General features: G+C 40.7%; 1 protein-coding gene across 1 annotated transcript; it reads left to right on the top strand.

The window, feature by feature from the left end:
- The first annotated feature begins 1,131 nt into the window (after positions 1-1,131).
- On the top strand, positions 1,132-2,479 carry LOC147339190 (uncharacterized). Its single transcript, XM_086297938.1, has 3 exons — positions 1,132-1,388; positions 1,533-1,806; positions 1,934-2,479. Exons 1-3 carry the CDS (start codon positions 1,132-1,134, stop codon positions 2,477-2,479), a joined length of 1,077 nt encoding a protein of 358 aa, XP_086154064.1.
- The last annotated feature ends 20,502 nt before the right edge of the window (positions 2,480-22,981 follow it).

Genomic DNA, 22,981 nt, shown 5'->3' with positions numbered 1-22,981 from the left:
TTATTAAATACAATCACTGATACAGAGTATTTTCTTGATTTTAATGTTCAGCCTGTCTTTAATAATTCAGTCTAAGAGCTGTTCCAGGTGTTTTCAACCCAGTAACTCTAAATAAATGTCTTGACTATACATCCCTTAATCAGTTACTGTGGAGCTTTTCAGGGAACCTAACAGTAACCTCTAATAACTGTACTCATCCATAAGAATCTGTATTACCAGTTTAGAACAGTGACACTGCTGCTTTAGTTCTTTGAATTCTATAAGAGCTATTTTAGCTACACTGAGCTACAGTGAGGAAATGTAAATGTAAGTTCATATCTATATATATATATATATATATATATATATATATATATATATATATATATATATATAATATTTACATTACTTACATTTTCCAAGAAAGAGCCCCCAATGCACACAACGCTGTTACACAAGCAGGCAAAGCCATAATAAGGCGGATGTGACTATTTACAAGTAATTTTCATTTACATGCTTTAAAATATTAATAATGAAAAAGTTTTATATTAATCTATTGACTCTCAGAGAGCTAACTTCTTAACAGAACAGAATTTACCAGATGAGGGGAAACATTAAATATATTTTAATGAATAAAGAATTAGCATGTTTGGTAAATGGCTAAAGAACAAACGAAGAAAAGCCAAAATGTCATTCTGCATTGATAGCAACAATTTCCCTGAGTGTATTTCTAGTGTGTTAACAACTTCTCATTGGCGCTTGAAATTCAATTTACAGTTTTTCTCGATTGCTTAAACACTATAACCAGGCCTCTAAACTAAAATTTCAAAACCGTAACGCTACTGTTCAAAAAGCTCACCCATTTCCCTGAACTATAAACACTATTCCCTGCTTTGACACATGACTCAAATTTGGTGAACTGTTACTGCAAAACTCTACACACAAATCCCTACATTTTACAGTGCTTACACCATGTAGTCATTTAGAAAGCACTAGCATGCAATAATGTTAACTTAAGTCAGCATAGCTTGAGCTCAATTAGCACACAATTAACCAGGTGGAAACACTAGGAGTCAAAATTTAGCACACACCAATCAGAACCTGCGATAGATAGATAAAAGGGCCAAAGTCAGCTCATTCAGGTTTGAAACAATGGATCCAAAGAGATGCAAAGGAAGAGGACGTGGTGGAGAAAGAGGACGTGGTGAAGGAGGTGGAGAACGACGGCGACAAGGAAGGGGAAGAGCAAGGGCAAGAAGACAGTCAGTCTCGGATGAAATTCGAGCCACTTTAGTTGACCATGTCCTTGTCCATGGGATGACTATGAGGGAGGCTGGGCAACGAGTACAACCAAATTTGAGTCGCTTCACTGTTGCCTCCATCATCAGAACCTTCAGGGAGGAAAACAGGTAGGTGTACTTGCAGTAAGACTGCTTTGTACAGTAACGTTTAAGTTACTGAACTTATGTGTCTTGAGTTTCAGTATGTTTCCATTATTTGCCTGTAAAATGAATGTGTGACAGTTACAGTAATGAGTGCTTCTATTTTTGTAGGACACAGAGACGACCACCTGGTGGAGGCAGGTTAAGGCTTTTGTCGGAGGGGCAAGAGAGGGAACTTGTAAACATGGTAATTGCAAATAATGTAATCCGCCTGCAAGAGATTCAAAGGAGAGTGATTGAGGATGATCATCTTTTTCGAGGCATAAATGCCATCAGCCTCTCCACAATTGACCGAAAGAATCAATTCCGGATGAAACAGGCATACCGAGTCCCTTTCAAACGAAACTCTGACAGAGTGAAAAACCAACGTGTGGAATATGTTCAGGTATGAGTTTTGATACTGTATAAAGTATTGTGTACCATCACAGCATGGCAGTTTATGCTGCCATTTCAGCACTCTTGAACTGTGGTTCAGGGTACCGATTGACTCTACTGTGTTATGTGTTTTGCAGAGAATCTTTGAGATTGAAGGACGGCCTGTTCCCCATGAAATAATCTTTGTGGATGAGGCAGGTTTTAACCTGACCAAAAGAAGGAAAAGGGGGAGGAACATAATTGGCCATCGGGCTATTGTAAATGTCCCTGGTCAGCGTGGGGGGAATGTCACTATGTGCGCAGCCATCAGCCAACGAGGGGTACTCCACCGCCATGGGGTACTAGGACCCTATAACACTATGCTTCTCCTTGCTTTTCTTGATGGTTTAAGACAACATATGTTCCAGCTGGACTACAGGGAACCAGCACAGCCAGAGCAGCCTCACTACGTTGTTGTGTGGGATAACGTCAGCTTCCATCGCGCTGCTCTGGTTCGTGACTGGTTTACCAATAACCCAAGGTTTTCTAATATCTTTCTGCCTGCATACTCTCCCTTTCTAAACCCGATAGAGGAGTTATTTTCGGCATGGCGGTGGAAAGTGTATGGCCGAGAACCTTATGTCCGTGTTCACCTCCTTCAGGCCATGGAAGAGGCCTGCCTAGACATATCAGTAGATGCATGACAGGGGTGGATCAGGCATGCAAGAGGATTTTACCCCCGCTGCCTGGCTGGGGCCAATATAGCCTGTGATGTGGATGAGATTCTCTGGCCTGACCCAGACCAAAGACAAGATGCTGAGGTGGGATAATGTATCTGGTGTGTGTTGTACTGTATAGTACATGAATGACAATGTGCCACTGTACATACATTGGTTGCGTCTTTTGTGTTTATCATGTGACAAGGGTTTTGAAGGGGAGAACCATAAGCAACCTATTTGTTTTGGAACTATTGTTTTGAATTAATTGTACCAGTGTGCAAAACTCTGTTGTAGTGTGTGTGTTTTTGAGGGCTTGTGTTTGATGTCTGAGGGCAAAGTTTGGTTTTTCAGCAGGAGTGAATAGTTTTGGGTGTAGAGCTTCATTTTGACTTGGAAATAGGATGTTTGGGAAATTGAGTGAGATGTTATGGATTTGTGTTTACTGTTGTGAGGATATGAGGCGTAGTTTCAAGAAATGTTTTTTAGCAATCGAGAAAAACTGTAAGCAAAAATCAAGCACAGGAACTCAGCAGTTGGACAAAATGGTCATTTGTCATTTCCATCCATTTGTGTGGGTGTAAATGGCTTGTAAACCAAATGTTGTGTCAGTGTTTCCAATGAAAGAAGGTTATAAAGAGTCATAGCAGTATTCCTCAAAGTTTCAAACTATGAGTTAGTTTAAAACACATGCATAATTCTGTGCACCTCTGGTGGGGGACAGAGAGAGTAGACTGGAAAAACTGAGCTTTCTATTTTCAAATTCTAAACTTCTTTAGGCAAACAAAGCAGACATTTCAACATATAAAGTTGAAATTTATAAGACATTAAGTTTTTTGTGGGCTGGCTTGCACAATGTATTTGTAGAAGTGACATTATTGACTACTTAATCCTTTCTTTAGGCATACAATATAACAAAAGCTGTTTGGAGGTGTGACCTTCTCACATGGTGGAGGACAGTCCAAGATTTATGTCACAGTTGAGAGCTTCTGTTGGGAGCCCTGACAGATGGATAATCCTGTGGTTTAAACTTGGCAAATATTGATCCTGGGGCCCTTAGTGACAAGCCTCAAGACCTGAAATTGAGGGAAATGGATTACTCTGCGGAGCCAAAAAAGAAGACAGATGAGGAAGAGTGTAATATACTATCTTTACAATCAAGCTAGATAACACATTAAGGGAAAACATGGACATTAATTCTTAGCCATACTATTCTGAAATATTACCTGCTCGTCTTTCAGAAAAGGAGTTTTTCAACATTCATAGTTTAAATGCCAGTGTTCCTCATTCATCAAAACAAACATCCTTCTATATATTATTATTATTAACCTTAATAACATTGTCACACACAAAGGTTTTGTAGAGAGTGATGCAGAGGAGAAGCGTTATTGGTAGTGGCGTTTTTTTGTTGGATTTTCTCCATCCTAAGTCGTAAAACACCTTATTCTACAGCAATCAGATATGGTGTGTAATTTTCAGGTCACTATTCTCATCATTTATTGTGACGCTACCCTGCCATGTAGCACTCCTTTGAACAGTACTGCCTTTGCAATTACTTTACTAGTACATACCTCAACCAGTCAACAAGTTGCAGCCATTTCGAACCATATTCTTTTTTTTAATTATCGTTATATATGTACTGGAGGTTTTGAGAAATTTAATACACAGATGCCAAATTTAGCATTTGACATAAACCAGAAGGGCACAAGGCTTGGTAGTTAGACAAGGTCATTTTTACACTATTCTATTCTATTCAATTCTATTCAATTCTATTCAAATACAGCCAAACAGCATGATGGATGGATGGTAATCTCAAAAATACTGAAAAAAAAAATACATTTTTGTTTCACTTCACAAACATTACCTTCAAATAACTCATTATGAGAGCTTAAATTATGTGAATGCAGTAAAGCTCTTATGCAATTTTAAATAAGTAGTGTTTTAACTGTAAATGTATGGTAGAAGATGCTGAGTGTTATTGTATCTTTAATAATTTTTGAAGCATAAAAACATTCAAGGTAACGCAACCTTCAGTTTATTTAAAAAGCTGCAGCAAGACTATTAACAGACCATTAACATTTCTCCCACACTAGCTTCTGTTCATTGGCTCCCTGTTAAATTCAGAATCTACTTTAAAATCCTTCTCCTCCGTTATCTTAAATACATCATAGTATCATATCACCCCAATAGACTTTGCTCTCAACCTGCTGACTTACCTGTGGTTCAAGTAGAATGGGAGGCAGAGCCTTCAGCTTTCAGATCTCTTCCACATTGTATTTTTTGTCCTGCCTTCCTTCTTGTACCTGGTTCTGTCTGAAGTTTCTTCCGGTTAACTAGGATATTTTCTTCCGACTGTAGCCAAGTACTTGCTCATAGGGGGTCACTGGGTTGCTTGGGTTTTCTCTGCATTGTGCAGTCTTTACCTTACACCTTGAGGTGACTGGTGTTGTGACTATATAAGTAAAACTGAATTGAACGGAACACTTAGACACACTATAGATATAATACTGTGTATTTATTAAAGATTTTTAAATGCTATTTGCAACTTTACAAAGATAATCAAGATAATTTTCAACAGTTATCAACAATTTTATTGAAAAGTGCTGCCAAATTCAACATCATCTTCCTTTGTTGTAATTACACAGCCAGATATACATCATATTTCTTCAAACATTAGGATCATCAATAAAGCACAGGGTTGGAATCAGTTCCTTGTTGACGGGAGCTTCTAAGTGTTGGTGGAAACCATACTGCAATACTTGTTTTTTATGAGTGGATGTACTTTGAACTCTAAATAGATGTAGAGAATAACTAAAATGGTAAATGGCCTGCATTTGTATAGCGCTTTCCTAGTCCCTAAGGACCCCAAAGCGCTTTATACTACATTCAGTCATTCACCCATTCACACACACATTCACACACTGAAACTAGTTTTCTATTGATTGGGTACTTAAGCTAGCCAATGTAAGTTTGCTAAGACAACCAGGGGAACTGTCTTTTGGCTAAATTAAAATTGAATTAAAATTTAAAAAATATGATTGTTTGATTTCTTTAGATTCCTGTTAAAAAAAATCCAATAGCATAAATGATACAGTGGGTAATGCATGTTATCACAATCACTGGTCCGCATACATAAAGTAAGTAAAGTTATCTACCTTTGAGATTCAGAGGAAAATGGTTTATTTCTTTGTTTGACTGTTTGTTTTAGCAAATATATTTATATAAATTACTGTATATTAAGTATCCCATTAAAAAATTCTCTTTTTGCCAAGAAAACAAAATATCCATTTTCCAGTCAACTGACATTAAATAGGGAATACATTTCATCAGTGATGGGCCAGAGAAGAGCCTTAATGTAGCTATGAGTTTCTGTAAGACTGTATAGTGTGGATTTTTCACTAGACCAGACTCCCTGGTAAGAATGATAACAGACTGGGGCTCGCCTCAGCTCTTCCCAGGAGGGTGGCACGGTTGCCCCTTTGGTGGTCCTCCTTGGGTCCTCGTTAGAGGTGGGTAGTAACGAGTTACATTTCCTCCGTTCTTTTAAAGTACCTATTTTGCACAACACTTTTTACTTTTACTTGAGTACATTTGTGAAGAAGAAAAGGTATTTTTAATCTGCTACATTTGCAAAATTCGACTCGTTACTTTTTAAAAAATAAATTTGTTTTTCTACAAGAGTTAGTAAAAACATCTCCAGTGTGATCAAATCTTCTTGCCAAACATCCACAGCTGCAGTGTATTCAGCACTATAATGACCAGACCTAATTCTTTTGAAAACCATACATCTTTCCACAGGTCTCAACTTCATCAGACATCACCTAGACTCAGAGCTGGATGAGGCCAGCACAAACAGCAGCCTAACTGACTAAGATGATGGACCCATGGGGTCAGGAAAGCCAGAAGCAGGGGAACTGGAGAGGTACCTTTCATGTCCATTCACTGGAGGTGTGGATCTATTGCATGGCCTTCCTCGCATCAAGAAGCTGTCGATCAAAATCAATACAGCTCTTCCTACATCTGGAGCTTGTGAAGGACTTCTCAGTCATGCAGGACTCCTCTTCACTGCTAAACAGTTACAGCTTCTCAGAAAGAACCTTGAGAGCAAACTGCTGCTGAAGCTTAACCATCACTTCACTGAGTGAAGAAATGGCACATTTTTGCAGTGGCATTTCAAGCAAAAATGAATATAAAGTTTACAGCATATCTTGTCACTGGAAATTGTTTGCACTGTTTATATATTTATATTATTTACTGTAGCATATATTCCTGTTGAAAATACTAAAATCTGTATATTTGTTTTTGTTTGTCTGATAGCATTTATTTAAAAAATAAATCAGACATTTCAAACAGTTACTCGCTACTTGAGTAGTCTTTTCACCAAGTACTTTTTTACTCTTACTTGAGTAACTTTTTTGAAGACTACTTTTCACTTTTACTTGAGTAATAATATTTTAAAGTAATGCTACTCTTACTTGAGTACAATTTTTGGATACTCGACCCACCTCTGGTCCTCGTACTCTGGGCCCTCTGGATGTCTGGGGCCTGGATCTCCTCCATACCTGCTTCATGCCCTGGGGGACGGGGCTATGGCTCCCCACACTCCCTAGCAGATCGTTGCATGGAGAAACCTTTTGAATACAAGCGTGCTGATCCACACAGGTGTACACACGGGTGTTCACAGACACAAACTACACCTTTCTTGGGTGCTACCTCAAAGCACACTGTGCGCTGTCAATCTTGCGTGCTGCACAATAACATTTAATATTTACTTTTACCTACTGTTAGCTAGTTTATTGTGATGGTGTTGTATTTATTGTGTTGCTCTTTTTTGTTTGTTTTCTCTTCTGTTTTTTTTTTCTTCTCTCGACAGGTGATCCAGGTGGTTTTTGTTAGTTTGTTTGTTTTTTCTTTTTTGTTTGTTTGCTTTTCTTTTTTTCTCTCCCCTCTATTTTGTCTTTCTCTCCCTCTCTTTCTTTCATTCTTTTTTTTCTCCCTGTCCTATCCCCAAGTCATGTCTGTCCCATTTGTAACAACTGAAAATAAAATAAATACATAATTATAATAAAGGTCAATCACATGGACCAATATGGCAAGGCCATGATGATCCACTTGGCAAAGTAAACACGCTAGGCATCTTTTTTGGCTTTCAGACAACAATTCTGGTGGCTAAAAATCCAAACGGGACTGACCTAAAAAAAAAACAGGCAGGTGCTGGGTGAATGGCAGGTAAAGCACCCTATACCACATGAAATAAAACATTACTCATGATAAACAGAAAATTGTATTCAGAGCATCAGTCACACATTTGGGCCCACGTGAGGCAAGGAGACTTTAGAAGGAATGAACCCCCCTTAAAGGAAAGCTTTCATGGGTTCAAGTCATTTTTTGCAGATATATTATGCATTTTGTAATGAAGTGTTATGAGATGATGATGAGATGAGATAGCCTTTATTCGTCAGTTGCAGGTCTTTTGCCCACAACCGAGATGACAGACCTTGCCGACCGTACATACAATACACAAACATCACATTGGGGAGACAGGTCAGGCTAGGTAGCGAGGAAAAAAACATCGAAATGTGTAACACAAAAGGATAATACAGGAATGCACAGATATCAACACACCATAGCACAATAAACACAGACAAGCAACATGGGAAAGAGTTCCAGTGTGTACATCTGATCTGGGACCGTTGCAATCTTTCGACTGCGCCTCCAACTGACCCGATGTCCAATATATCTTTTAAAAGATATATTGTTGTATATCTTTTAAAATACATTATGTCACAATCCTTAAAGCTGTAATGCTAAGAATTAATTAAAAATATATACATATAGAATCTTTTACCATGCCTCAAATCACACATTGTTTTGTTCAAAGCCAGTATCATTTCACAAATACAGACAAGGTACAAACACATAGCAATAGTAAGATGGGTCTGTCACTCTAAATTCATCACATGTAGACCAATGGTATCATACATATATGAACTAGGAAAACAGAATTTTTAATGTGTTTTTAATCAATGACGTGCCATATTTTAACCTAAAGCACAATATTTTCTTGAAACTAACCTAAACAGTTGTAGTGCATACAGCTAGCCAATGTAAATTTGCTAAGCAAGTAAAATGAATGAAGACAAAATGAGTGGGCAAATAAAATGCCGAAAGTTTTAAACACCTCCATCTACCCATCCAGTCACTGCGGTGCGTCCTCAGCAAATTCTATACATATGGTTTTCCTTCCCCTCTGAAATTCTGACTTATATTCCATTGTTTGAACATGCATCACATATACAGTCTTCTTTCATAGTGACCATGAATTTTTTGTTTTTCTTCCTGTTTTGTTATGAGGAGTCGCTTTTTTTTCTTCTTTTTTTAGAACTTTCAATATAACTTTCTAGATGAATGTTATATACTGCCACCACACCATCAGTTTTTCATTACATTTGGAACAGGTTACTAAGCCAGCAGGAACACTGCCCAGTGTTGCTTTGTATTTACCCTGGCTTTGTCACGATGAGCTTGGTTTCAAACTGTGAATGGATTACTGTGAGTTTCTAGAATACAAGTCTTTATTAAGTCTTTTTCATTTGTGTTTCAGCTAAATAAACAAAAAAAACCAAACAAATAAAGTAAAATCCTCACAGGGAATAATACATTTCCAGTTGTTCTTCAAAGGTTTATATTATATTTCAGTGTCATCAGTAACTTTTGTAAAATGTTAATGAACAAATCCTCAAACAATACACAGAAGCAGTTTCATGACTAATCAAGGAATCTTCCCTTCTCATGCCACATCAGTTTAAGATGATAAACTATCTGAGTATTTTTAACACAAGGATCTGTACTTCTACTTAAGAATGTCCTTACTTTTGCCACCTCTGCCATCTCACCTTATATCTATCACTGTTCTTTGTCACACCAACCCTATGCATATCCTCCTCCACTGCATTCATGAACCTTTTTCTCTGGTCTTCTATGTCTTTTCCCTGGTCCTAATCAAAACCCTTTGTCCACTGTCTCTCCACTGCACGTCCATACAATATCTGCCTCAACTTTGTCTCCAAACTGCTCAGCCTGAACTTTAGCTCTATTTTCTATTTAATCGTGTTCAATCTTGTCCATTCTGCCTACTTGCAGTGAAAATCTTAACATCTTCAACTTTGTCACATTTAGCTCAGCCTTTTGCCTTTTTGTTAGTGCCACCATCTGTGACTATTTAACGAACTGTCCAAAGACCAGCTTGGCCAAACCATTTATCACAGCACGTAGAGGTTTTACCTTTTAAACCTTCCTTCACTCTTGCTGCCTTTTACTTTTGGGTTATTCACTTAGCCTAATTTATTCATTGAATGTTTGTGCTTTTCAGTTACAACTTTAAGTATGAAGGATTAACAGTTAGTCCTTGCTGTGGAAACAAAATGTTATGCCTATAATTGCAAGTTTTGTAGCTGCTCACTAGTATGGGGATTTATGTAAAAACAAAAGAGAGAGAGAGAGAGATACCAGAAAATGCAACCCAGTCACAGAATGACTTACCACACATCCCAGTACTAATTGAACAGTCTAGTCTGAGGTGAGGTTAAAAGACCCCTAAAATGTTATTTGTGATGTAAGTAGAATTTCAAAGGATGGAGGAACTCCCTGAGATTTGTTCATTTGATCTGTAAAAATTCACTAACAAGTAACTGTTGCGCCAATTCGTTCTTCTCTATCACTCTTGTGAGCCTTATAATCCTTATTATCTCTACTGCAAGTAGTGTCAAAACCGTGCTTTCACCTCAGCAGGTTGTTGAACTTAGACCCTCTTGCACAGTACAATCCAGCCTTTAATGTTCTGTCCATTAAATTTATATTTTATTGAAATAATAATAACTCGCCTTATAAATGAATATTTTTATGTGTGATTATGGAGAGGTTTTTTTTAATAGAACTGAAGTACTCACAGATTTTTACTTGTAATACATTGCAGTATACATAACATACAAAACTTACACTTTAGCTATAACTTTTAAATGTATTTGTAAAAAAACACAAAACAGTTTGTTATTATACGTTTTTAGACCCATGTGGCAGTGCAGTATACATCTAAACTCTGCAACATTATTATTAAACATTTTTTTACTGTGGAAACTTTAGTACTGAAGCTGGAGGAAATGTGGCACAAATTTGGAATATGCGTTCACAAAAAACACAAATGTTTATTTTAGTTGCACACTCACACACACACACACACACACACACACACACACACACACACACACACACACACACACACACACACACACACACACACACGGAGATGAGTCTTTCACATGGAAACATAAGGTGTATTAGTGACTGTTTATTAAGAATTTTAGAGCCATCATCATTTTTTTTCTTATATGGCAATACAAATGGCAACCATATAGTAAAGCAGGCACTGTGGCAGACCTTTACTATACAAAAGCAGGGCAAGCAGCATGTTCAGTGTGTTGTAGTCCATGTTTGTTTGATCTTGACTCACATTTGTGTACTTAGAAGTATAGCATGCACACCCTACACACTGACTGTGCAACCAAAAATGAATAAATCATATTTTGGAATATTCTTGTCAAACTAAGTGTCTGCAAAATAATGTCAATTGCAAGTACTAGACACTTGCCTCTGGGGATTAAACTGAATAGATAAGAGTGAATGTGTTTTTATCTCACTGTGAAAAGAACAGGTGTAAATACAGTAAACACACTCATCCACTCATCACCCACATTCCATTTCCTTACATTATTTTGCCATATAGATGGGGGCTCAAGAGAAGCAGAGAGTTACTTTAGGTTTCATCACTTTTTATTCATATTTCATAGGTTTCACAGCAATGAAAATAACCACATCAGCATTCAAGCATTTTTTTATTTTTTTTTTACTGATTTCAAGTACGCATACAAACACTTTGTGCTTTGTCAAGCATTTGGAGTTTTTACAAAACTAGGATGGGAGATTTCAATGAAGCTTAACCTCTCTAGTTCTTACCATTTCATATTAAGAGTACAAGTCATTTGTTATAAAGGCAGTAGAAACTTTTCCACGTCTTTGCTGTCTTCGAGAACAGCACAGATGGTTGACTAGTTCTTTAACTTTAGTTTATTTCTTTAAATATCCCCTCATCGCCTTGTTTGTGACTTGTAATTGTAATTGATTGTTTCTGATTGTTTCAAAAATCAGTTTATAGTATGCTTAGATGAAGATGTTTTGGGTTTTACTTTTTTTTGTTTCATTTTTAAAGGACTTCATATACAGTCAGAGCAGAACTATTAACTACAAGCACAACCACTGTAAAAAAAATACTTGATGTAAAATTCATGACATATTCATGATATATTCTTGCCTTCTGTCTAAAAATAGCATGCTTTGCCTGTACTCTTTTAATCTTGTAAGCAATTGCTATTTTTCAAAGGAGTTAATTTGAAGTCCAAAACAAACTGTAAATAATGGATTACTGGAACTTTCTCCTTCTTAACTTACATGGTGTAATAACCTGTCAAGATTTTCCCAATTTATTTATTTATCCACTTGGTGACTGGGAGCTTTCCAGCATTTGTTTGGGTCTCAAAGCAAGTGTAAATAATCTCAAGTGTAAAAAATTAAGCAGACAACAACCAGTGATGCTGCTAGCCAAGGGCAAAGCATGTTGGCATATGCTGGATATAACTAATGCTTACATTGCGTTGCTTAGATGGCTTCTTTCTTTGCTTATTTGTCGGTTTTATTGTATAAAAGCTTTGAAATGTCTCTTGCTGATTTCCACTAAGTTTTCTAATAAGTTGATAAGACTTCAGCATTCAACTTGCTGCTTCGGGCAAGCAATAAACACCAGTGATCCAGTGCCATACATCACCCAGGGGCATGCACAGTGTCTCAGCTGTATTTTAAAGCGAACCTTCTACAGATTATGAGTCCGACTCATCCACCTTGTATTTAAGTCTGACAATTAGTTTGTATCGTCCTGTCATTGCACCTTAATCATTTCCACTGATATAATATTAAGAGTACACATAAGCAAGAAAGTTTATATCTCCTTGAGAGTGTTTTGCACTCAGCTTTTTGAATGAGCTGCAATGCAATATCTTTGATCAGTCGCTTGAATTATTCAAAGAATGTTTAATTAATATTAAGAGGGATATTAAGTGTGTCAGTAAAACATCCTCTACATCATTACACCATCAACACCTTCCAAAACCTTTGATACAAGGCAGAACAGATCCATGCTTTAATGTTTAAGCTAAATTCTGACCCTATCATCTAAATGTTGAGCAGAAATAAAGACTCATTAGACCAGGAAATGTTTTACCAATATTTTACTTTCAAATTTGGGGAGCCAGTGCAAACTGCTGACTTCCTGTTCTTACCACTAACAGGAGTGGTACTTGGTGTCTTCTTCTGCTGATGTAACTTACTTGCTTCAGGGTTCGATGTATTACAAGTTGACATCCTCTTCTACATACCTTGGGTGTAATGAGTGGTTATTTGACTTCCTGTTGCCTTCGCATTAGCTCAAAGCAGTCTGATCATCCTCCTCTGACCTTTGGCATCTATAAGGCATTTTTCCCTCCAAGAGAAGTACCAGCTTATCTGAACTGGCACTCACTGGTTATTTTCTCTTTTTCTGACAATGATGGTTGTATGGGAAAATCTCAGTACATCAGAAGTTACTCACTAACAAACATGTCACAAGTTACTTAAATCACCTTGCTGCCATGTGATGATTGTTTGAACTTCAGCAGGTCATTTTGATAATACCTGCAACCCTAAATGCACTGAGTTGCTGCAATGTGATTGGCTGTTTATGTCAAGTCAACAGACTCAAGCGCAGACTATGGGATTAAGTTAAACAGTTTTTTATTTACAACACCAAGTCAGCTATATACAAAGTGAGAGGAATGGTCGGGGGCTCCAGGGATCCACGGGAAGAAAGGGGGATAGGTGCTCCACACTAGCTCGCTGATCCACGCTCCACTCATTCCAATATCCACACATTTGCTTTGATCTTGTGATCCAATTTGCTCTGCACTAACACGCCACGCCACACTGCCAAACACTCATGCTCAGGAATCAGGGATGAGGGTTACACGACGTGTCTACGAAATCTATGTACAAACAAACAAAGGATGAACAGAAACATAGAAACATTAGGAAAAGCACAAGAGATGCCGAGAGCTGCGCTACAACAGTCGTGGATCCAAACAACAGTCCAGCAACGAGAAGCCACCGCCTTAAGTAGTGGCCAAGGAAGGCTGGATAATATGCCACAGGTGCGTCACTACTGCAGGTGTGTGGGCTGCAATGAGCTCCGCCCAGGCAGAGCAAAGACAGGAGAGAGTGAGAGAGCGAGACCAGAAATCAAAACAAAAACACATGTTGCCTCACTGGGCTAGCCAGGCAGACGCAGGGACCGTGACAGTGTAGATGTTTGCATTGTGTAAAGCTAAAATGCTGTTCTTGAATCAAATGCATTATGTGGTTTTACATTTTCTTGCTAAGTTGTCAAGTTCACAGTCATTTGAGATTCGTTTTAAGCGTCCTCCTGTCTGTAGAATTTATGTTGTCATCTGCTATGTATACCAGATGATTCAATTCTAAAAGTATTAGTAATTGACTTAAGCTGTTACTCACTGAATGGTCTTTTAACTTTATTTGAAATAAATAACTCTCTTCAAAGTTCATTTTAATCCCATTTTTATCACATTATTCACCTGTCGTCAATTAAGCTAATTAACCTAATTACATATATGGTAATGTGCTAAATTTTTAACATATTTTTCCAGTCTTTTGTTGTCTCTCAGTTCCTTGAAAGCTAAATTGAAATTAAAATATTAAAATATTTTTCAAAAACAAAATAATTTGATATCAGTTAATGTGCTATCCTTGTGCTAAATTCAGTTAAATGTCAGAGGAAATTATTCAATTTTGGTTTTATTGATATGTTACACACAATTTTAACAAAAAAGAAAAATCTGTGGGTTTGCTTTCATACAAATTTTATCAAAGTAATAGAGTGTATTTATGAGTCATTTTCAGTTTTGATAATCAGGCTATTTTTTCAATTGCTTTTCCAATTCAGGGCTTCCTGGCTCCTCCTTGAATCGCTACCTTATCGTGGTGGAGGGGTTTGTGTGTCCCAGGGATCCCAAGGGCTATGTTGTCTGGGGGCTTTTGCCCCCTGGTAGGGTCTCCCATGGCAAATTGGCCCTGGGCGAGGGACCAGACAAAGAGCGATTCAGAAGACCCTTATGAAAAGGATACCCAGGGAACAGTTTACCCTGCCCGGGATAGGGTTACCGGGGCCCTGCCCTGGAGCCAGGCCCGGGGAGGGTGCCCGAGGGCGAGTGTCTGGTGGCCGGGCCTTAGTCCATGGGGCCCGGCCGGGCACAGCCCGAAGAAGAGACATGGGCCCATCCTCCTGCAGGCCCACCACCTGCAGGAGGCGCCATAGGGGTCGGGTGCATTGTGTGCTGGGTGGCGGCCAGGAGCGGAGGCCCTGGCGGACTGACTGCCAATAGGGACATGGAATGTCACCTCTCTGGTGGGGAAGGAGCCTGAGTTAGTGCGTGAGGCTGAGAGGTACCGGCTAGATATAGTCGGGCTCACCTCTACGCATGGCTTGGGCTCTGGAACCAGTCTCCTGGAGAGGGGCTGGACTCTGTCTCAGTCTGGAGTTGCCCCTGGTGAGAGGCGGCGGGCTGGGGTGGGTATTCTAATATCCCCTCGCCTTGCTGCCGGTACGTTGGGGTTTTTCCCGGTGGACGAGAGGGTTTGTTCCCTGCGCCTTAGGGTCGGGGAACGGGTCCTGACTGTCATCTGCGCTTATGCGCCGAGTGGCAGTTCAGAGTACCCAGCCTTCTTAGAGTCCCTGGGGGGGGGGGTGCTGGAGGGTGCTCCACCTGGAGACTCTGTTGTCCTGCTGGGAGACTTCAATGCTCACGTGGGTAACGACAGCGAGACCTGGAGGGGCGTGATTGGGAGGAACGGCCTCCCTGATCTGAACCCGAGCGGTGCTTTGTTATTGGACTTCTGTGCTAATCACAGTTTGGCCATAACGAACACCCTGTTCGAACATAAGAGTGTCCATAAGTGCACGTGGCACCAGGACGCTCTAGGCCGTAGGTCGATGATCGATTTTGTAATCGTATCACCAGACCTGCGACCATATGTTCTGGACACTCGGGTAAAGAGAGGGGCTGAGCTGTCAACTGATCACCACCTGGTGGTGAGTTGGATCAGGTGGCGGGGGAGGACGCTGGACAGACCTGGTGCACCTAAACGCATAGTGAGGGTGTGCTGGGAACGTCTAGCAGAGGCCCCAGTCCGCGAGATCTTCAACGCACACCTCCGGCAGAGCTTCAACAGCATTTCGAGGGAGACTGGGGACATTGAGTCCGAATGGACCATGTTCAGCGTCTCCATTGCCGAAGCTGCTGCATTGAGCTGCGGCCGCAAGGTGGTTGGTGCCTGCCGTGGTGGTAATCCCCGAACCAAATGGTGGACACCAGAGGTGAAGGGAGCCACCAGGCTGAAGAAGGCGGATACAGGAGGAATAATGCGGTTTTCATCCTGGTCGCGGAACACTGGACCAGCTCTTTATCCTCTCGAGGATACTTGAGGGTGCATGGGAGTTTGCCCAACCAGTCTACATGTGTTTTGTGGACTTGGAGAAGGCATTCGACCGTGTTCCTCGGGGTGTCCTGTGGGAGGTGTTGCGGGAGTATGGGGTGTCTGGCCCATTGCTACGGGCCATTCAATCCCTATACAACCGTTGCAAGAGCTTGGTTCGCATTGCCGGCAATAAGTCGGACTCGTTCCCGGTGGGTGATGGGCTCCGCCAGGGCTGCCCTTTGTCTCCGATTCTGTTCATAATTTTTATGGACAGGATTTCTAGGCGCAGCCAAGTGGCGGAGGGCTTTCGCTTTGGTGGCCTCAGAATCTCATCTCTGATTTTTGCAGATGATGTGGTTCTGTTGGCTTCATCGGGTGAGGGCCTCCAGCTCGCACTGGAACGGTTCGCAGCCGAGTGTGAAGCAGCGGGAATGAGGATCAGCACCTCCAAATCTGAGGCCATGGTTCTCAGCCGGAAAAGCGTGGAGTGCCCACTCCGGGTCGGGGATGAGTTCCTGCCCCAAGTGGAGGAGTTCAAGTATCTCGGGGTCTTGTTCGCGAGTGATGGGAGAAGGGAGCCGGAGATCGACAGACGGATTGGGGCTGCAGCTGCAGTAATGCAGACGCTGCACCGGTCCGTCATGGTGAAGAGGGAGCTGAGTGTAAAAGCGAAGCTCTCAATTTACCGGTCGATCTACGTCCCTACCCTCACCTATGGCCACAAGCTGTGGGTAGTGACCGAAAGAACGAGATCGCGGATACAAGCGGCAGAAATGAGCTTCCTCCGAAGGGTGGCTGGCCTCTCCCTTAGAGATAGGGTGAGAAGTTCGGCCATCCGGGAGGGGCTCAGAGTAGAGCCGCTGCTGCTCCACATCAAAAGGAGCCAGCTGAGGTGGTTCGGGCATCTGACAAGGATGCCCCCTGGGCGCCTCCTGGGTGAGGTGTTCCAGGCATGTCCCACCGGGAGGAGGCCCCGGGGCAGACCCAAGACACGCTGGAGAGATTATATCTCTCGGCTGGCCTGGGAACGCCTTGGTATTCCCCCGGATAAGCTGGAGGAGGTGGCTGGGGAGAGGGAGGTCTGGGCCTCTTTGCTTAGGCTGCTGCCCCCGCGACCCGGCCCCGGATAAAGCGGATGAAGATGGACGGATGGATGGATGGATGGCTTCCTGGCATAGATGAAAGGGCTGGGTCAAACCTGGATAGGTTGCAACTTTAATCCAGACCTAACATAAAGAGAAAGACAATTACTCACACGTGGCCAACTTAGAATCACCAGTTCAATTCAATTAAATTCAATTCAATTCAATTTTATTTATATAGCGCCAAATCACAACATAAGTCGCCTCAAGGCGCTTCATAGATACAGAGAAAAACCCAACAATCATATGACCCCCTATGAGCAAGCACTTTGGCAACAGTGGGAAGGAAAAACTCCCTTTTAACAGGAAGAAACCTCCGGCAGAACCAGGCTCAGGGAGGGGCGGCCATCTGCTGCGACCGGTTGGGGTGAGAGAAGGAAGACAGGATAAAAGACATGCTGTGGAAGAGAGACAGAGGTTAATAACAGATATGATTCAATGCAGAGAGGTCTATTAATACATAGTGAGCGAGAAAGGTGACTGGAAAGGAAAAACTCAATGCATCATGGGAATCCCCCGGCAGCCTATGTCTATTGCAGCATAACTAAGGGAGGATTCAGGGTCACCTGGTCCAGCCCTAACTATATGCTTTAGCAAAAAGGAAAGTTTTAAGCCTAATCTTGAAAGTAGAGATATTGTCTGTCTCCTGAATCCAAACTGGAAGCTGGTTCCACAGAAGAGGGGCCTGAAAACTGAAGGCTCTCCCTCCCATTCTACTTTTAAAAACTCTAGGAACAACAAGTAGGCCTGCAGAGCGAGAGCGAAGTGCTCTAATAGGGTAATATGGTACTACAAGGTCATTAAGATAAGATGGGGCCTGATTATTTAAGACCTTGTATGTGAGGAGCAGGATTTTGAATTCAATTCTGGATTTAACAGGAAGCCAATGAAGGGAAGGCAAAACAGGAGAAATATGCTCTCTCTTTCTAGTCCCTGTCAGTACTCTTGCTGCAGCATTTTGGATTAGCTGAAGGCTTTTCAGTGAGTTTTTTGGACATCCTGATAATAATGAATTACAGTAGTCCAGCCTGGAAGTAATAAATGCATGAACTAGTTTTTCAGCGTCACTCTGAGACAGGATATTTCTAATTTTAGAGATGTTGCGCAAATGGAAGAACGCAGTCTTACATATTTGTTTAATTTGTGCATTGAAGGACATGTCCTGGTCAAAAATGACTCCAAGGTTCCTCACAGCGTTACTGGAGGCCAAGGTAATGCCATCCAGAGTAAGAATCTGGTTAGATACCATATTTCTAGGCTTTTCAGGGCCGAGTACAATAACCTCAGTTTTATCTGAATTAAGAAGCAGAAAGTTAGCGGCCATCCAGGTCTTTATGTCTTTAAGACATTCCTGCAGTTTAACTAATTGGTGTGTGTTATCTGGCTTCATGGACAGATAGAGCTGGGTGTCATCTGCATAGCAGTGAAAATGTATGCTATGTCTTCTAATGATACTGCCTAAGGGAAGCATGTATAATGTAAACAGAATTGGTCCTAGCACTGAACCCTGTGGAACTCCATAATTAACCTCAGTGTGTGAAGAGGACTCTCCATTTACATGCACAAATTGGAGTCTATTAGATAGATATGATACAAACCACTGCAGTGCAGTACCTGTAATACCTACAGCATGTTCTAATCGCTCTAATAGGATATTATGGTCAACAGTATCGAATGCTGCACTAAGGTCTAGCAGGACAAGCACAGAGATGAGTCCACTGTCAGAGGCCATAAGAAGATCATTTGTAACCTTCACTAAAGCTGTTTCTGTGCTGTGATGAGCTCTGAAACCTGACCGAAACTCTTCAAATAAACCATTCCTCTGCAGATGATCTGTTAGCTGTTTGACAACTACTCTTTCAAGGATTTTTGATATGAAAGGAAGGTTGGAGATTGGCCTATAATTAGCTAAGACTGCTGGGTCTAGAGATGGCTTTTTGAGTAAAGGTTTAACTACAGCTAGCTTGAAGGCCTGTGGTACATAGCCGATTATTAGAGATAGGTTGATCATATTTAAGATCGAAGAATTAATTAATGGCAGGACTTCTTTGAGCAATTTTGTAGGAATGGGGTCTAAAAGACACGTTGATGGTTTGGAGGAAGTAATTATTGAAGTTAACTCAGAAAGATCACTTAGAGAAAAAGAGTCTAACTTAACATCAATGGTACTAAGAGTAGCTGTAGATAATATTACATCTGTGGGATGATTACTGGTAATTTTTTCTCTAATGATAAAAATTTTATTTGTGAAGAAGTTCATGAAGTCATTACTAGTTAATGTTAATGGGATTGTTGGCTCAAAATAGCTCTGACTTTTTGTCAGCCTGGCTACAGTGCTGAAGAGAAACCTGGGGTTGTTCTTATTTTCTTCAATCAGTGATGAATAGTAAGATGTTCTGGCTTTGCGGAGGGCTTTCTTATAAAGCAGCAAACTATTTCTCCAGGCTAAATGATGATCCTCTAGATTTGTGACACGCCATTTCCTCTCCAGATTACGAGTCATCTGCTTTAGGGTACGTGTTTGAGAATTATACCACGGAGTCAGGTACTTCTGATTAGAGACCTTAGTTTTCACAGGAGCTACAGTATCCAGAGTCGTACGTAGTGAGGAGGTGAAATTATTAACAAGATAATCGACCTCTGTTGGGGTAGCGTTCAGATAGCTGCTCTGCTCTGTGTTGGTACAGGGCATTGAAGATGATAACAGTGGGTGGATTATATTCTTAAACTTAGTTACAGCACTTTCAGAAAGACATCTACTTGATAAAGTCTACTCTCCACCGCTGTGTAATCAATTATTGTAAATGTAAATGTTATCAGGAAATGATCAGACAGGAGAGGGTTTTCAGGAAACACTGTTAAATGTTCAGTTTCTATGCCATATGTTAAAACAAGATCTAGAGTGTGATTAAAGTGGTGGGTGGGTTCTTTTACATTTTGAGAGAAACCAATTGAGTCTAATAACAGATTAAATGCCATGTTGAGGCTGTCATTTTTAGCATCTACATGGATGTTAAAATCACCCACAATAATTATTTTATCTGAGCTCAGAACTAAATTACATATAAAGTCTGAGAAATCAGACAGAAACTCTGTGTAAGGCCCAGGTGGACGATAGATGATAACAAGTAAGACTGGTTTCTGAGTTTTACAGCTGGGGTGGACGAGGCTAAGCATCAGGCTTTCAAATGAATTAAAAGTCTGTCTTGGTCTTTCATTAATTAATAGGCTGGTGTGAAAAATTGCTGCCACACCGCCCCCTCGGCCTGTGCTTCGAGATTTCTGGTAGTTAGAATGACTCGGGGGTGTTGATTCATTTAAACTAACATAATCATCCTGCTGCAACCAGGTTTCTGTAAGGCAGAGTAAATCAATTTGTTGATCAATTATTAAGTCATGTACTAACAGAGACTTGGAGGAGAGAGACCTAATATTTAATAATCCACATTTCACTGTTTTACTCTTTGGTTCAGATGTGGATACTTTATTGTTCTTTCTTTGTAATTGTTTATGTTTAAGTTGTTTGTTGCTGGTTTTTAGTTTGTTTTTTGTCTGTTTGGGAGATGACACAGTCTCTATGGAGATGGGTTTTTGGGGGGGTAGCAGGAGGAGAGAAGCTGCAGAGAGGCGTGTAAGACTGCAACTCTGCTTCCTGGTCCCAACTCTGGATAGTCATATTTTGGGGGGTTTAATAAATTTGTCCATATTTCTAGAAATGAGAGCTGCTCCATCCAAAGTGGGATGGATGCCGTCTCTCCTAACAAAACCAGGTTTCCTCCAGAAGGTTTGCCAATTATCTATGAAGCCCACATAGTTTCTGGGACACCACTCAGACAGCCAGCAATTTAAGGAGAACATGCGGCTAAACATGTCACTCCTGGTCTGATTGGGGAGGGGACCAGAGAAAGTCCGACATTGTTTTGGCAAAGTTGCACACCGATTCAATATTGATTTTAGTGACCTCCGATTGGCGTAACCGGGTGTCATTACTGCCGACATGAATAATGATCTTACTGAATTTACGTTTACCCTTAGCCAGCAGTTTTAAATTTCCTTCAATGTCGCCTGCTCTGGCCCCTGGAAGACAATTGACTAGGGTTGCCGGTGTCTCTAGCTTCACATGTCTGAGAACAGAATCACCAATTACCAGAGTTTGACCCCCGGCGGGTGTGTCGCCGAGTGGGGAAAAACGGTTAGACACATGAACGGGTTGGTGGTGTACCTGGGGCTTCTGTTTAGGACTATGCTTCCTCCTCACCGTGACCCAGCCGCCCTCTTTCCCCAGCTGCTTGGGGTCTGCCGGGGAACAGCTAGGGGGGCCTACGCTATCTTCGGCTGCACCAGCTACAGGGGCCTGGCTACCTATGGGTGAATGAAGGGTGCGAAGCCGAGTCTCCAATTCAGTAATCCTGGCCTCCAGAGCTGCAAATATGCTACATTTGTTACAGATATCATTACTGCTAAAGGAGGCCGAGGAGTAACTAAACATCTGACACAATGAGCAAGAAAGTGCAGGAGGGACAGGTGAAGTAGCCATGGTGCTAACGAGTCGGCTACGAGCTAAGCTAAGCTAAGCTAAGCTAGCGAAACAGTACAGAGACAGTGAGTGAATACTTTGGCTATAAATTAGGTAGTGAGTACACAGAAAGTGTGCTTCGGATGAAGCACGTGAAGATTATACTATGAAAAAGAATGTATTTAAAAGTTGTTAATTAAATTTCTAAGCAAATAAGCTACTCAGAAACACCACTGTGTTTGAGCAGGAACAGGAAGTGATACTCTACCGCAGAGCGAGCGAACACCAAGTGATAGCGCCACCACTTAACTTCATGCCTTTAGCCCGTGGGAAGCCAGAATCCCGAGAAAATATGTAGGCACAGAAAAAAGGTGTTAACCACTGGATAATCACTGCCACTGTCCAATTATCACCGCTATAAGAATAGCACTGACTACACTTAATTCAATTGTTCCTCTGTTCTATTTTTTCATTAAAGGACTTTTAACTATACTTTATTTTTTATCTGCTTCTATTTTAGGTGATGATTTAAATATTCTTACTTTTCTTCTACACCTGACATGTGAACTCAAATACAGAACAAACATTTATATCAAATATTTAAAAGACTACTCTTCTATATTTATTTTTTATATTAAAAATTAATCAGATTTAGTTGTGTTTATACAGCAGAGATCTGCACCCAGTGTTATTCAGTTGAACAAGCCTGATCATGTGATAGAAGTAGTACATTTGATTGAATCTTAACTCCAGTGGAGATATTGCTTTAGCTATTCATTATTACTGTGTCTAGTAAAAGTTCTCTATACACTTAACAAGTTCAGCCAGATGCAGTGGTCTCCATGGAGACTAATAAATGATACATTATAAGATATAGATAGCTGCAGACAAATATAAAGTGGGTTTCTGCTAACTGCCAGGGTTGAGGAGAGTTGAAACAATGGGGAGATCACACCTTCTTGCTCAGAATGCAATCACTCACAATGAAGGGCCTGACAAGACCACCCTCATTTAGAAAACGATCAAAGCTCCTCTTTGAGTGAGCTGGCATTTTAGTTCCTCTGTGTTGTTTTCAATTTCCCCAGTATGCAAATTGTTTCCACATTTCCTTGGGAAGTAATGAGGAAAATAAAAAAGCTCTAACCCCAGATGAAAAGAAAATGACTTTTGAAATGACATACATACACTATATTGTGGTAC

This window comes from Aulonocara sp. 'chitande type north' Nkhata Bay, linkage group LG1, assembly GCF_057382095.1.
Source record: "Aulonocara sp. 'chitande type north' Nkhata Bay isolate Kocher_YH1m ecotype deep benthic linkage group LG1, A_spYH_male_GT1.1, whole genome shotgun sequence".
NCBI classification, from domain to species: domain Eukaryota; kingdom Metazoa; phylum Chordata; class Actinopteri; order Cichliformes; family Cichlidae; genus Aulonocara; species Aulonocara sp. 'chitande type north' Nkhata Bay.
Note: the sequence above shows the minus strand (reverse complement) of the source record. Positions and strands in the feature narration are given on the sequence as shown.